Genomic DNA, 14,652 nt, shown 5'->3' with positions numbered 1-14,652 from the left:
TTTGTGAAGTCAATTACATTCTAACTACAACATGATAAAAGAAATGAACACTAGATGCTGGACCTCCTTTTTAATTATAAAAAGAGTACATCTGGGAATGTCAGCTGCCTTCCTATTTTATGATGCCAAAGTTTAAGTTATATTTAAAATGTCTAATAGCCCAATCAGAAGAAAGACAAAGAGATACAGTATTGTGAAAGATGATGATGATGATGATGATTATTATTATTATTATTATTATCCCAATGTATGTATTGCAGTTACAGTCTTCAAGGTCATCCCTTGCATGTACTGCATTGAGATCGTTTTTTCCAAACCCAGATGTTTAAATTTTGGAACACCATCCAATCAGCATGCAGCAATGGTCAGATATGTTCCCACTTGGTCGGCCAGCCACAGAATTGCTAGGCTGCACTCAGATGAGGAATAAATGGAAGTAGGGTGTGAGGATATAGCCTGCTCAGAAAATGATCACCACAAACACAAAATGTGTTAACAAGCTTGTATACCTACAGTGATTGTAGATGTATAATAGGTTACTTTTTATATTAAAAAATTGACTTTTCTGCAGTAAGGGGAAATTAAAAGTAAAAGATGTGCCAGCTGACTATATGATGATGGTCATATGTGGATGCTGCCAAAAATTGCATGCATAAAAAGTACCAGTTTCTCAGTAAGCTGCAATCCATAGACTCCTTTGCCCAAAAATATTTGCAGCACAAATCCCGTTGTTTAGAGTAGGGACCTATGAATCTGCCAGTTTCAGTAGTCTTAGGTTTCTCACTTTCCCAAACTTAAATTCAGTTCTCTACATTTCCACAGCAGTTTGCGATTTCTTCCTTTAAAAAAATCTCATGAACACTTACCGGCATTTTAGTGCATGTTTCTCCTAATACACACATGTTTGGAAGCAATTACCCCTTACATAATGCAATTATATATGTTATTTTGACTCATAAATAGATTTTTAGGTACATTTCCCCCTAATAATAATAATAAGAAGAAGAGGAGTTTGGATTTGATATCCCGCTTTATCACTACCCGAAGGAGTCTCAAAGCGGCTAACATTCTCCTTTCCCTTCCTCCCCTACAACAAACACTCTGTGAGGTGAGTGGGGCTGAGAGACTTCAAAGAAGTGTGACTAGCCCAAGGTCACCCAGCAGCTGCATGTGGAGGAGCGGAGACGCGAACCCGGTTCCCCAGATTACGAGTCTATCACTCTTAACCACTACACCACACAATATATGCATTTTTTCCATATTTGGTTGGAGAACTGCATCACAAAATTTGGAGAAGTGTGAGTTTCATAAGATAGTTGTGTTTTGCTTTGCATATTTGTTGAAAAGTAGGAATTTGACAATTTTTCATGAAATTACAAACAAATTCTCCATCAGTTTAGAGGAGCAAGAAACTCACACGAGGGCAGCAATGAAGCAGAAACTGGAGATAAGAGGATGCGGAGTGAAATGGAAGGAGGGATTAAGGAAGCAAGTGGTCCAAATAAGGGATGCTTATAAGACCATCCAAGAGGCCTAGGAATAGGATGCAGGTAACAAACGTCAAGAGAGAATGACTGGGAGAAGCAAACTGGGGGTGGTGGGGTGGAGTTTAACTCTATCTGCAGTTATCCTGACAAAACTATCTTTGCATTTCAAGGGAGGCTTCCATTGCTGCCAATTAATGCATTCACACAATTAACAGGGCATCTAGTTTGGTCCTAAGCCAGCAGGCAAAGGTTGGAATGAAGGAAAGGGAAAGGAGGGAGATCAGAGCTGACTGAGAATACAGAAGGGAAGCTTGGGCTGGCATTAAACCTACTCACTCCTACAGCCCACATTATTGGCTATATTTCCATATGCATTCCCATCATTTGGTGTGCATTGCACTAGTGGCTAGAGGGTGGGACACGGGCATAAGTGTGGGAAAATAATTATTTTAGGAATTAGGTCCTGAAAGGCATCTCTATATCGCATTACAGAACTATCGAAGGATTTTGTGGAATCCTCATCGACAAAAGCGTTTGGGGCGGGGAAAACTAGGCTGATCAAAAGCAGCCACAAATCATTTGGGATAAATCAATCTGTCTGTGAAATAGATGAAATGGAGGGGGATTTGCCAGTTGAGCCACATTCTTTAATGGCATTTTAAACCTTTATTTATTTATTTATTTATTTATTTTGCGCCGCTTTTCCTTGAGGCACTTCAATCTCTGTTCCATGCCCCTCCTTCTCACAAAGATTCTAGAAATGGACCACATAAAACACCAGCAAGAAAACTTGTGGCAGAAAGAAAGTGCGGCAACATCGTGCGGCAGAAGGGAAAAGCCACCGAAAGAGAATGTAAAGAAGCACTGAGGTAAAGGCAGCTGGAGTCTAGCCAAATACACGAGGGTAAGCTCAGCTGGCTGAATATTGTTGCTGCACAAAGCCCGGCAGTGCACTGATGTGGCCCACACTGTAGGCTCATGTTGAAAACCTAGACTCCATATCTGGGTTGCATACGTACCAAGCACTTAAAGTGCGTGACTCCCCCTCCCAAACTATGTGGGGAACTATAGTTCATTACGGGTGCTGGGAACTATAGCTCTGTGAGAAGTAAACTACAGTTCCAATAATTCTTTTGGGGAAAGTCATGTGCTTTAAATGTACGGGTTATCAGCTGATCATCAGGGCTTCTGTGCACTGTGCCGTGCAAGAACAGCTCGCCTGACACCGCGGCAGCATCAAGTGATTGGCAGGTGGGGGAGACAAGGGCGGGACCTGCCAGTTGGATCCAGTCCCGCCCCTGCGATCTAGAGGACTGTAGGAAACTGGAGGTAGTAATATAAAGGCATGTTAAGGCTGCTAAGTAACTCTGTGAGGGGAAAACTACAGTGCCCAGAATTCTTTGAGAAAGAACGAACGTGTTCTGAGTGTACTTTAAAGGTATAGTGTGTACACAGCCTTGAAGTCAAACATGTGGAGCAGCTTCACTGAAAAGTGCTGTGTTTGAGGTTAGCAGAAAATTGTACCCTTGGTGGTTGACTGGCGGTGCCTCATTCACACATGAAAGCTTTCAGTGTGCTGACCTCTAGGCTCAAGAAGTTCAAAAGGACTCAAAGGCTAGCCAATCTAGACCAGCTCCTTGTCAAAAACCTGGGCCATCCCATTCCCTAGCCCCCTCACCCCAGATCAGGGTTTCAGTCTGAGCCACAAGCTTGGGATATGAGCCCAGGCCTTCAGATGATTCAGCTCCTGCCTTCACAGAACTTCTTTTAGCTTTCCTTGTAACTGATGTGGTTTCTCCATCGGTGTACTTTGATCAGATAAAACGCGAAGTTAATTCCTTTTTCTCTCTAACCACCTACCAATTTTCTGTTGGGCAACACCCGATGCCGATTCTGCTAACCACATCCTGAACTGAGTAATTTTTTTCCCTCTAACAAAAGCAGAACCAGCTAATCTTCACTGATCATACTACAGAGGAAGCTAAGACATCTGCCTAATACAGGAAAAGAGGCACAGTCATTTCTGGCATCTCCCAGCACATCAAAAATAACAGGGCATCTTGTACCACCATACTCAGTTTGGAGACAGCAACGATGAAAACATTTGGAGGAACAGATGCCAGCAATTACAGTCTATCTCCTTTTCAAGGCACCTTTATTAAAAGTTTTAATTAACCTAACCAATCCAACAGTTAAACATTACAACCATAATGTTTCTATATCCAGGAGTCTGACTTGGCTCCCACAAATAATTCTTTTCCTGGCACTCCCAAGACCCCATCCATTTTTGTAGTGGCAGAAAAATGAGAAGAGAATAAAGTTGGCATGGTGCTGTGCTGGACAAAGACAATTAAATCTCTCTCTCCAGATGTTTGGTGGGGGACTGCTTGTCAGACTTTGTGTGTCTGTGTCCTATATGGTTGCACATGAGTATGTGCAAGAGTATTCATGCAATCATGTGGGGTGACTACATCCATCACTGGCATATGACCACTATTGGTCAAGGCTGAATGTGTCTCTCAGGCCAAACATATTTAGCCACTCCTGCCTTAGAATTTATTCTCTATTTATCCTGCACATAAAACAAATAAGTCTCAGTCACAGTAGCCTAGTAGTGCTGCCTTGAAGAGTGTGCTAATTATGCAAGACTTTTCACAGGAAACAATATTCTTCATGAGGTATGTGAAGAGGACAGCTCTGCACATAATATTTAGGTTGCACTACCTCGTGATTGACATGAGGCCAAGTGAAACGCAAGCATCCGAAACTGTCCTCTTCTTTCATTTGAACTGTGCATTACTTATTGGTAACTGAAACCTGACCCTACATTTCAGAACGAAAAGTTGACCAAGATGCACCCACACATCTGCAGGGTGTGCAGGCATCAGATTCAGAACATAGCCTGAGGTTTTCGCAGCATGTGGTTTTCCTGCCTGTAAACCTCTACCACAGGGACGCCTCAAACAGCTAGCGCTGATCCACATACATACCAAAAACAAGCTGCTTACTAAGAGAATGCCAGTTTCCTCTGGTACAGCAGCCCTGCTCTTGCCCTGTGGCACCCACTTCCATTACATTGTTTTTACTGCTGTCATTTAGGATCACGTCTACACCTTGAATTTAAATCACACTTACACCATTTAAACAGTCATGGCTTCCCCTAAAGAATCCTGGGAATCTCAGACCACACATTAGTTGTTTAGTCGTTTAGTCGTGTCCGACTCTTCGTGACCCCATGCACCAGAGCACACCAGGCACTCCTGTCTTCCATTGCTTCCCGCAATTTGGTCAAACTCATGCTGGTAGCTTCGAGAACACACATTAGTACAGTTTGTCAAAGGTCTCCTAACAACTTTAGCAGGCCACACATTTTACACAGCAAGTGGGGAATGAACTAGAAACCTTTAAAAAAAAAGAAATTCTGAAAGATCTTCAGATGTTGCCAATCTCTTTGTGAACTGATGCGTTTTTGCTATTGACAATGCTATCATAACCACCCTGACATAATGCACTGAGGGCCAAGCCAGACATACAGGGTCACCGTGTCTATGCTGAAATGTGCTTGCCCCACTCACATATCAAATGGGTGTGACTACTCTACACAAAATGAAATAAGCTCTTACCCCACTGCACTTTGTAGCTCACTTCTGGCTTGAGAGATCAGTCAAAGGGGATGGACCACTGCACTGGAGCACAGCATGGTAAGGGGACGAAGGGGTCCAGATTTTGATCTGTTCTCCCCTTGCCCTTCCTTGTGTGTGCAACCATAGCAATTTCAGCTAATGATCAAACAGCTGTCTTGGAGCATGTAGGCAGCAAGATGCTTGCATTGCCACCTGCATCTCTACTCCAACACAACACTTGGGGGGTCAGTTGGAGTAAGAAGTGCCAGGTTGGTAATCATTTCATATAGTCTTCTACATGCCATTCACATCTGCAGCGAAGTTATGGCTTCCTTATACTGCACCATCTCGTTTTATGAATTGCACCTCCTCCACATGTTGAGAAGCTGTGCTGTAGCCAACACTGCTGAGATGGCCTTGGAATGCCCCATAGTGTTCCCTCCAACATTAGGTCTGTCATATGAGTATTTCAACTGGCATGTGGTTAAAGCCCACAAATGGGGATGGGGGTAGGGGAAGTGTTCCTCCTGAAAGGAAAAAAAAATTAGTTAGTGCTTGGCCAAGAAGTTACACCTGTTTGGGAGCTGCATTTATTCAAACATCATGGTTTGTTCCCAGCATCAGTGCCTTTCACTTGTCTTTCATGTTTATAAAGGCCTTTTTCTTCCTATTGTGAACATTAAACAGGATTACTATCTTGCATTTGTCTCTGCACAGAACTGTGTGCTATGCCATCCCTGCCAACTACATACGAGGACATTTTATTACACACATTGGGCAACGCCATATAAAGCATTGCCGCACACTGTGGCTTCCTGGAGCCCCATTCATGGATGCATTATCACCCAATAGGATTTCCCAGTCCTACCTATGCCCATTCTGGAGGGTCCGAGTGGCTGTTTTCTTCACACCACCCCAGAGTCAATAAGGGCTGGACCTTCTGTACCTGCTCTTCACCATTTGAAGAATTCGTTGCCTGAAAGTCAGAAAGATGATAACAAAGGCAACTAGCAGGGCCAAACAGGTAGGAAGAACAAGGACCAGATGCAGCAGAGTCATATCTGCCGTTAGCCACTTGCAATTCTGGATGACTGATTCAGGCAAATTGGCTACACGGATGAACTTAGAGGAAAAGTTGCAAGTGACTTGATTCCAGTCTAGAATGTGTACAGTGTCACGGTCATGCAGGGCATCCCACCAACCCAGCTGGCAGCAGTCATAGGGATTCTGGCTGAGGTAGATCTCATGTAAGCTCTTTCCAAGCTTCTGCATGGCGTGCTGAGGTAGGGCATGGAGACGATTTCTCCTTAGATCCAGAATTTGCAGTTCCAGGCCTGCTAAAGATTCAGGGAAGCTAGCCAGAGAATTTTCAGATAGATCTAGGTTTACCAGCTTCTGAAAAGCAGAGAAGTCCATATCTGTCCTTGCAGCAGAAAGTCCAGTGTTCCTAAGATAGAGCACCTGCAGTGATTGTGCAACATCTTTCAGAGGTCCTAAGCCATCAAGTAGTGACCTGGGATTGTCAGAAAGGTCTAAGTGTGCTATAGAAGTCCCCTGAAAGATGTGGGTGTCCAGTATTTCTAGGTCACAGCCAGACAGGAAAAGATTCCTTATGGTGCCAGCATTACTGATATCTATGCAACTGGGACTTCCAGCAGCATGTGAGGCACAAAGCTTTATAGGGTTTTTACTGAGGTCAAGTGTAGTGATCTTTGTTGTGTGAGTAAAGATTTTAGCAGGCAAGCCACGCAGTCTGTTGGTGCTCAGACTCAATGTTCTGAGGTTGGCTAAGCTGCTTCTATGGTCCAAGTTCATCTGCAGATCCTGAAGTTGGTTGTAGCTGAGATCCAAGTCAATGAGAGTGCTTAGCAGGTCACTCTCCTGTATCTGTAATGTCTCTAAGCAGTTGTGGTTGAGGTTCAGATGAGCAAGGGAAGACATGCCTTCAAAAAACCTTTCTGGAAGGTACCAGAGCTGGTTCCAACTCATGTCTAGGAACTGCAGGGAAGAGAGGTTGCTATGATGGTTTTCTGCCCAGAGGTCAAGGGTGGTGATGTTGGTGATGTTGCCATCCAGGAATAACAGCTGCACTGTGCCCTCTGAGTCATTGAAAATATTGTTGTAGAAATTCAATTGGTTGTGCATCAGCAGCAGAGTTCTCAGTTTATTTTGCTTGGGCAACAGCGGAAAGAAGAGGAGCTGGTTGTGGGAAAGATCTAGTGTTTCTAGTTCAAAGGCAGCATCATTCTCTGCAGCCAAGAACCACTCGATTTGATTGTTGCTGACATTTAGCATCTGGAGTTGGGTCAGGTCAAACTCCACCATGCAAGGAATGTAGTTGTAGGCCAGATTAAGCTGCTGTAGCCATCGCAAACCATCAAAGGCACCAGTCTCAATCTCAAATATGTAGTTGTGCTGCAAATCTAGGTGCTGCAGCCTGGGCAGATTTTTTAAGTGAGAGTCATCCAGCCTCATGATGGAGTTCCAGGCCAAGGACAAAGATTCTAGAGAGGACAAATCCTGGATCAGGGTGGCCATCATAGCTTCATTGAGCAGATTTCCAGATAGGTCCAGCTTCCTCAGGGCAGGCAAAGTCCCCAGAGCAGCTGCTGTTGCAGAATAGTTCACAGAGAGGGCATTGTTGGCCAGAGATAGACTACTGAGGCTCCTGGTACCAAGGAAAGCCCCAGGCTCAATGAGCTCCAACCCATTCTCACACAGACTGAGGCTCTGCATGGCTTGATACCTTACTAAAGATGCATTCTTTAGGGTCTGTATAACATTTGCATCCAGGAAGAGCTCCATTGTTCCAGGAGGCAAGTCTTGTGAGACAGAGCTCAGCCTCCTGCCTTTGCAGTCTGCAGTTCTCTCTTCCTGCAGCAGAAAAAGAAAGAGATGTATGGGATGAAAAAAGGTGGGCCCAGCTACTAAAGCCATACTGCACTTCAAATGAGCACAGTAAACAAAGGGCTTAACTCAAGCCCTGTAGATTCCAAGTTAAAATGCTAGGGACTGAGCACATATTTGGCATGTAAAAGATCACAGGTTCAGTTCTGGCATATCCTGTGAAGTATCTCAGGGAGCTGGGAGAGATCTTTGCCCGATATCTTGGAGAGTTCCTGCCAGTTGGTGTGGACAATATTGGGCAAAGATAGTTTAATGGATAAAACACTTTGACAGTAAATGTTTTCCATAACAATATTTTCAGAGCTGTATGTGCTCTGCCCTCTAAAGAAAACAGAATCTTCGTTATGGTAACCCACCCAAATTCGCACTAAGAAAAACAAGTTCTGGGAACTAATATTCATGAGACAAATTTGCACATTTAATCTAAAAAGGAAGGAGCTCTGATGTTTGTGGCAACACTGAAACCTGTCTCCTAACCATAGAAAATCTCATTCAAGCCACGCTTCTAGCTTCTGAATTTCTACCAGCCATTACCCACCTTTCAACCCTACATTTCTTTCTCCAAGGGCTAGAAATCTTCTCTTTTAGAAATGAAAGCTGAGAGTCTCAAGTTCTGAAGTCAGAACCATTTCTACCTTTTTTTCTTTGCCCGTGCAGAATTTCTGAATACACAACAAACCTGACTTGTGATCTTTTAGAAACATTTCTAAGGATGATCTGAACAAATGCAGAGCCACTTATAAAGACAAGGCTTTGCTTTCCAGCAATACCACCCGTCATGAACAGCACAAAACAATCTAAGGTATCTGCTTTTTTGAGCCTATGGACAAACTACCAAAGAGAACATTTCTGCTACTTCCTTTATTGTAAACTCTATGGCCCTGCAAGAATTAGATTTTTCTCTTTCATTCTGAATAACCATGCAAGTCTGGATGGTGTGGAAAAAGTGATCAAGCTATTATCAGATTATGGGAAATTTGTAACACTTGCTCTGCTACTAGGGCCGTCTTTAGCATATGTGCTGCCAGGGTGCAAAGATCCACCCAGCACCCCCAAATTTAGTTTAGCTGCCCCAGATTTGGCAGGGGGCAACTCAAAGTTGTTGAGCTTTTTTGGGGAGGGGGGAAGCCACAGTTGTTGATCTTTTTCAGGGGAGGAAAATCGCTCACCTGTAACAACGACGCAGTGGAAATAACTGCTTGTTTCATAATGCTAGGTAGTAACAGAGCGACGGAGCAGGGGGGCAGGGACTTTCGTTCCATTGCTTTTCACTGCCACTGGTAGAGAGTGTCCGGTGTATAGTAGGTATACATTTAGTGCGCCCCCATATACATTTGGTGCCCCCCAGAATTTGGAACCCAGGTGCACCGCACCCCTTGCACCCCCGGGTTAAGACGGCACTGTCTGCTAATGTAGCAGAAGAAATCAGGTGTAGATTCAACCCAGCAATTGCAATTTGTTGTGATCTTTAATATTGTTGTGACTTAGTGGGGGAACAGAGGTTGCCAGGGCAATGCAGACGTGATCTGTGACACATATTTACACCTAGAGCCACCAGAGTGGCTGGGGCAACCTACTCAGATGGGTGGGGTACAAATAATAAAAGTTTTATTCATTATTATTAATTAGTTGTTGCTGTTGTTGTTAAAAACATAGAAAGATCTATCATTAAATACAATTAAACATTGATAGAATTAAAACTATATACATATATAAAATCTATAACAATAATTACAATAAAAACAGGATAATATTGGGTTGTATCCAATGAAGTTGTCCAGTTGGCACAAGGACTTCTAGATGCACAACGGGACTTTCTCTCACTGCATGTCCCCCATGCCTCCAAAATCTTCTTGGAGGGTTGGGGAAACCCCCAAAACAGATTTGTGGGATGGGTAGGGGGCATGCAGGGAGAAAAGAGGGAGAAGAAGTCCTTTTTGCACAGGTGGAAGCCCTTGTACTAATGGGAGAAGCTTGGTGAATACAACCCAGTGTCATTTGTGGACCCCTGGAGTTGCTGACACATGGTTCAAAATAAACGAAGAAAAGAAAGTTGATAGAAGACAGACTCACCAGTCTGCAAAGGCTGTGGTAGGCTGCAGGTTTGCTTCCCCATCCTGTATCTAGGAAAGCTATCCACACGAAGATACTCAGGGCTATTAGTGCCATTTCAACAGCAGGACTCCTGCAAAGAGACACAAAGCAGGGCAAATATATGTTTTAAAGGGCAGTATTGACAGTTTATTGTATTTTGTATTACAGAAAGAACCAGATGCTTACCAGAAAGCAGACATCCCAAGGCTTCTTCCACGCAATTTATGCCATATGCGTATTTGTTCTCAAACTTTTCATACACCAAAATCTGTTAATTTATTTGTGCAACGCACATGCCTTCCCCACATCTGACCCTCTGGTGTGCAAGCACACTTTTCAGATCACATTGGCTATTCTTAATCAGTTTTTGTGCACAAGTGGGCAGCTGCTTGCTTTGATCAGGAATGACTGCAAAGGCCTTCCTTATAAACCATGAGTTGCCAATGTGGTGCCCACGTCACACAAGCACATGCAAAGACCTTCCCTGGCGCATAGGAGCCCCTACCCTGCCTCTTCTCCTTGGGTTTGAAAGGAATCTTGTATTGTAGCCAGCAGAAGACTTTTTAGAAACCTAATTGCTGGTGGGGAGTGAGTGAGTGAGTGAGTGAGTGAGTGAGTGAGTGAGTGAGTGTTGGTTGCAGTGTGTGTGGAGTTGTGGTATGTGCATGGTGCCCACAGGCCCAGAAAGATTAACCATAAACAGCTTGGGGCTGGAACATTAATTTTAAAGAAGGCTGTATACCCGTTGCGATTTACTTCGGCTCCAGTACACTCCCACTGTTGCCGTTTGAACCCGAGTACACATAATGCTAGCCACAATCCATTTGTCTCCTGTAGCTTCTTGAGAAACACTGTTGTTTTTCCCAAACCAGCTTCCATCCTATTTGAAAGCATAAGTTGCGGCTAAGCTAAGGTGTGCACATTTGAGACAGCAAGTGCACATGCACAGGTAAGTGGAAGCTTTGCCAAATAGGAGTTCGGCACGGTGAAACAAATCAGGTAATGTGCATCTGGTGTGTACCACAATGTAAAAAAGCACTAGAAGCACAGCAGGGGAAAATGACCTCACTACATTTTAAGCCGCTAATGTGTGTATAACCCAAGTTAAAGGTGATTTGAAGGAGCCTTCCCTTCCCAATGTTATGCAGACCAGCATCAACACCCACTGTTCTAAGGCATTTGCTGGGGCCCATGTGCTGCTACCGCCACCAGCAAAGCTTGCAAATATGGGGGGGGGGGCTGATTGTGGCAGCAGCAGCACCATGCCCAGAGGAGGCAGGGTGACATAGCAGCAGGTTCTTGGCAACAGGTCTGGTCAGCACTGGGTGCTACTAAGGGCAGCCTGCCCAGCTTCCCCCCAAATCTGAAGCTGGGTCTGATGTAAGGTAAAGGTAAAGGGACCCCTGACCATTAGGTCCAGTCGTGACCGACTCTGGGGTTGTGGCGCTCATCTCACTTTACTGGCCGAGGGAGCCGCCGTACAGTTTCCGGGTCATGTGGCCAGCATGACTAAGCCGCTTCTGGTGAACCACCGGAGTGGTACTTACTTATCTACTTGCACTTTGACATGCTTTCGAATTGCTAGGTTGGCAGGAGCAGGGACCGAGCAACGGGAGCTCACCCCATCGCAGGAATCCGAACCAGCGACCTTCTGATCGGCAAGTCCTAGGCTCTGTGGTTTAACCCACAGTGCCACCCGCGTCCCTTGGGTCTGATGATGTGCGCATATATTTTGCTAGCCAGCTGTCACTTCTGGTCAAGTGCGTTTTGCAAAACCTGTTTACTAAAGGCAAAAGTGGGGCACATTCTGTGAACGCTTAGCTCTCTGGAAATGATCTTGCCTCCAAGTGGAAGTATAAGGCCAAACCCCATTTGACATTAGAGATCCATGATTGGATTGACATGTTTAATTTTACTGAAAGGTAGCTGTGGGTGGAGGGGCTGCTTGGTGGAGCAGAGCAGTGCTGCTGAGGGAGGGGGGATTAACCCTTTGTTCTCATCATACCATTTCCTCCAACATATTTGTCCCATTCCTGAAAGTATTCATAGTCCTCTAAGAGGAAAAGCAAGACTGATTTTTTGACCTAGTAAGGAGATTTATTTCTGAGACTATATATTAGTTAGGCATGAAGCTTTTTTAATTTTACAAAGTGGATTGACTGTCAAAGCAGGGATCCCCAGCATACTTTCTCACCTTGCCAATGACTAGCGAAGTTATTGACCCCAAGTTCCTCCCCTGCTTAATGACTCTTTTTCTTTGCCATCACAAAGGCCTTTAAGGACTTCACTCACCATCTGTCCTGCCTTCTCAGTTTGGTCCTTGCGCTCTTGATGCCCTGTAACTCTTCAAAGACGTTGAGTGGCAGATGCCTTGGAGTGAGACTGGAGAGTTCTCAGCAACCACCTCGCTGCCTTATCTCCCCTTCATATATCTATTTCATGAAGCACCTCTGTATTACAGAAGCCTCCATCGTGTACTCCCAGAACCACACCACATGGAACTGATACACGTTCTTGGTGAGCTCAACCACGCCGCAAAATGCCGACTGCCTTTTTGCAGTGTAGGTGTTCAGAATGAAACAGCAGCTAGCAGCTGTTGAATGGTTCCTTTTGGTTACCATCACCCACCCACCCCCGCACCCCTTTTTCAGGCAAAGAATGGAGGCAAATCTTGAGGTTCTTACTCACCGGGGGTAGGAGCAATACGCTCAGCTCTGGGACGTTCATTCTGCTCCAGCCCTTGCCCTATTTTCTTGCTGTATCTCTACAAATAATATTAAAATTAGCTGTTTGCCCTCTCACTTAATATCAGATTATTTTAGAACTTGCGGAAGGAACTAAGCAACGGAAACTGCAGTCACATGGATCACAGAGCCAGTTGCTTCACCCAGCAACCCCCAGCCAGAGCTCAGCAGTTGCACACTGAAAGGTCGAGGCTGTGCAAGCCACTCGAAAATGAGAAGGAGCTGAGAAGAAGGGAAATGAGAGGAAGGAAGCTGTGCAGGGCAAATCTTTGAAGCCATTAGCAACTGCTGCTTTGTTATCGATATAGAAAGAAAAATAAGAGTCCTGTGGCACTTAAAGACTAACAAATTCATTGCGGCATAAGGATTTGTGGACTAGGGACTACTTCTGCAGACCAAATTTTGCTGTAATACATTTTATGGCATAATAATTCATGTGCGAGGGCTACATGCACACCTTACATTTAAAGCACATTTAAAGAACACATGCCCCAATAATCCTAGGAACTGTAATTTGTCATGGGTGCTGAGAATTGTAGCTCTGGGAGGGGTAAATTAGTTCTCAGGATTCTTTTGCGGGAGAGGGTAAATGTTTTTTTCAATATGTGCTGTGTTGCATGCAGCCCTTAAGGTGCAATCAGGCTCTTTGTTGTTTTTGTTCCTATCAGTGTTGGTTGGGAAGAGGACAAAAAGTGTTGCCAGAGTTCCAAAAACATCATTAGGTGGTGTCTCCAAGAAGCTGTAAAACCCTGACCAAAAGGAACAGTCCCTGTAATCATACACACCGTAAGTTGAATGTAGCCACTCTTTGAACATCAAGATGATTTTCCTCAGTGTGTATAGTAGAACCTGAAAAGACACTACCTCTTCTTTTATTTTATCCATATTTTGTCCCCAGGGATAAAATACACCAGCTAAGAATAGCACAAGCATATTTTACAGTAACATTGCCACTTTCCCGCCCCCCCCCCAGCAAAACCCACAAAAGCAGATTCCTGATCCTTTCCCACTTGCTGCTTCTGTGGATTTTCCCAAGCAAAACGCCATTCTTCATAGTTAAGAAGATTTGCAAGGATGTCCATCCCAGAGTACAAAATGGGAACTGAGATTCAGCCCTCAGAGAGAACGTGCCCATGAGAGAGTGACCTCCACCTACGGCAAGCATGCCTTCAAGACAGATCGAAATCCTAGCACCTCTCATTTAGAAATTAAGTTAGCGGCAGGGCCCACAAAGGAAGGGGGGGTCAAAGGGTGTGAAGTAGTTGTTTCAGAACATACGACCCATCCTAGTAAAGAGAGAAACAGATAAACATGACATGTTTGGCATTGCATAGTTTCTGTTTCTTAGCTTGATTAACAGAAGTAACTATTCTTATGAGCCTCTAAAGACTCATACCCTCTTCTTGGAATGGTGGCAAAGAGAATTGTGGTGAGGCAGCTGCAAGTACTCTTGAATGACGCAGATTATTTAAAACTGCTCCACTCTGGCTTCAGTCCTGGCCATGGGGCTGAGTTGGGCTTGGTCTCCCTGAGAATGGGACGAGAGGAGTGTGACCTTGCTCCGGGTTCTCCATCTGTTTTGGTACCATTCCCCACGGCATCCTCCTAGACCAGCTCCGTGGAGTTGGAATTAGGGGGCACTGTGTTATAGAGGGCCTGGTCTACCCCGCAGGACAGTGTCCAGACAGTAGCACTGGGGTAGTGCTTTGGGGCTCTCTAGTGGTTAGTCTAGTGGGATGCTGCATGATACTATTCTATCCTCAATGTTATTTAATATCTACATGAAGCCGCTGGGAG

The 14,652-nt window shown here is 44.5% G+C and overlaps 1 protein-coding gene across 2 annotated transcripts; it reads right to left on the bottom strand.

The window, feature by feature from the left end:
* Nucleotides 1-3,625: 3,625 nt before the first annotated feature.
* NRROS (negative regulator of reactive oxygen species) lies at nt 3,626-13,315 on the bottom strand. 2 transcript variants are annotated; one of them, XM_083613801.1, is made up of 3 exons: nt 12,800-13,315; nt 10,091-10,202; nt 3,626-7,984 (listed from the first exon to the last, which is right to left on the bottom strand). In XM_083613801.1, the coding sequence occupies exons 2-3, from the start codon at nt 10,184-10,186 to the stop codon at nt 6,032-6,034; spliced, it is 2,049 nt and encodes a 682-aa protein (XP_083469927.1). In that variant the 5' UTR covers nt 10,187-10,202; nt 12,800-13,315; the 3' UTR covers nt 3,626-6,031. The 2 variants fall into 2 exon arrangements, with proteins under 2 accessions (XP_083469927.1, XP_083469928.1); XM_083613802.1 differs by lacking the exon at nt 12,800-13,315 and adding an exon at nt 12,404-12,641.
* Nucleotides 13,316-14,652: the final 1,337 nt, after the last annotated feature.

The sequence above is a fragment of the Podarcis filfolensis genome (genome assembly GCF_964270895.1).
Source record: "Podarcis filfolensis genome assembly, chromosome: 5".
Classification (NCBI taxonomy): domain Eukaryota; kingdom Metazoa; phylum Chordata; class Lepidosauria; order Squamata; family Lacertidae; genus Podarcis; species Podarcis filfolensis.
This window is presented reverse-complemented; position numbering and strand designations above follow the sequence as displayed.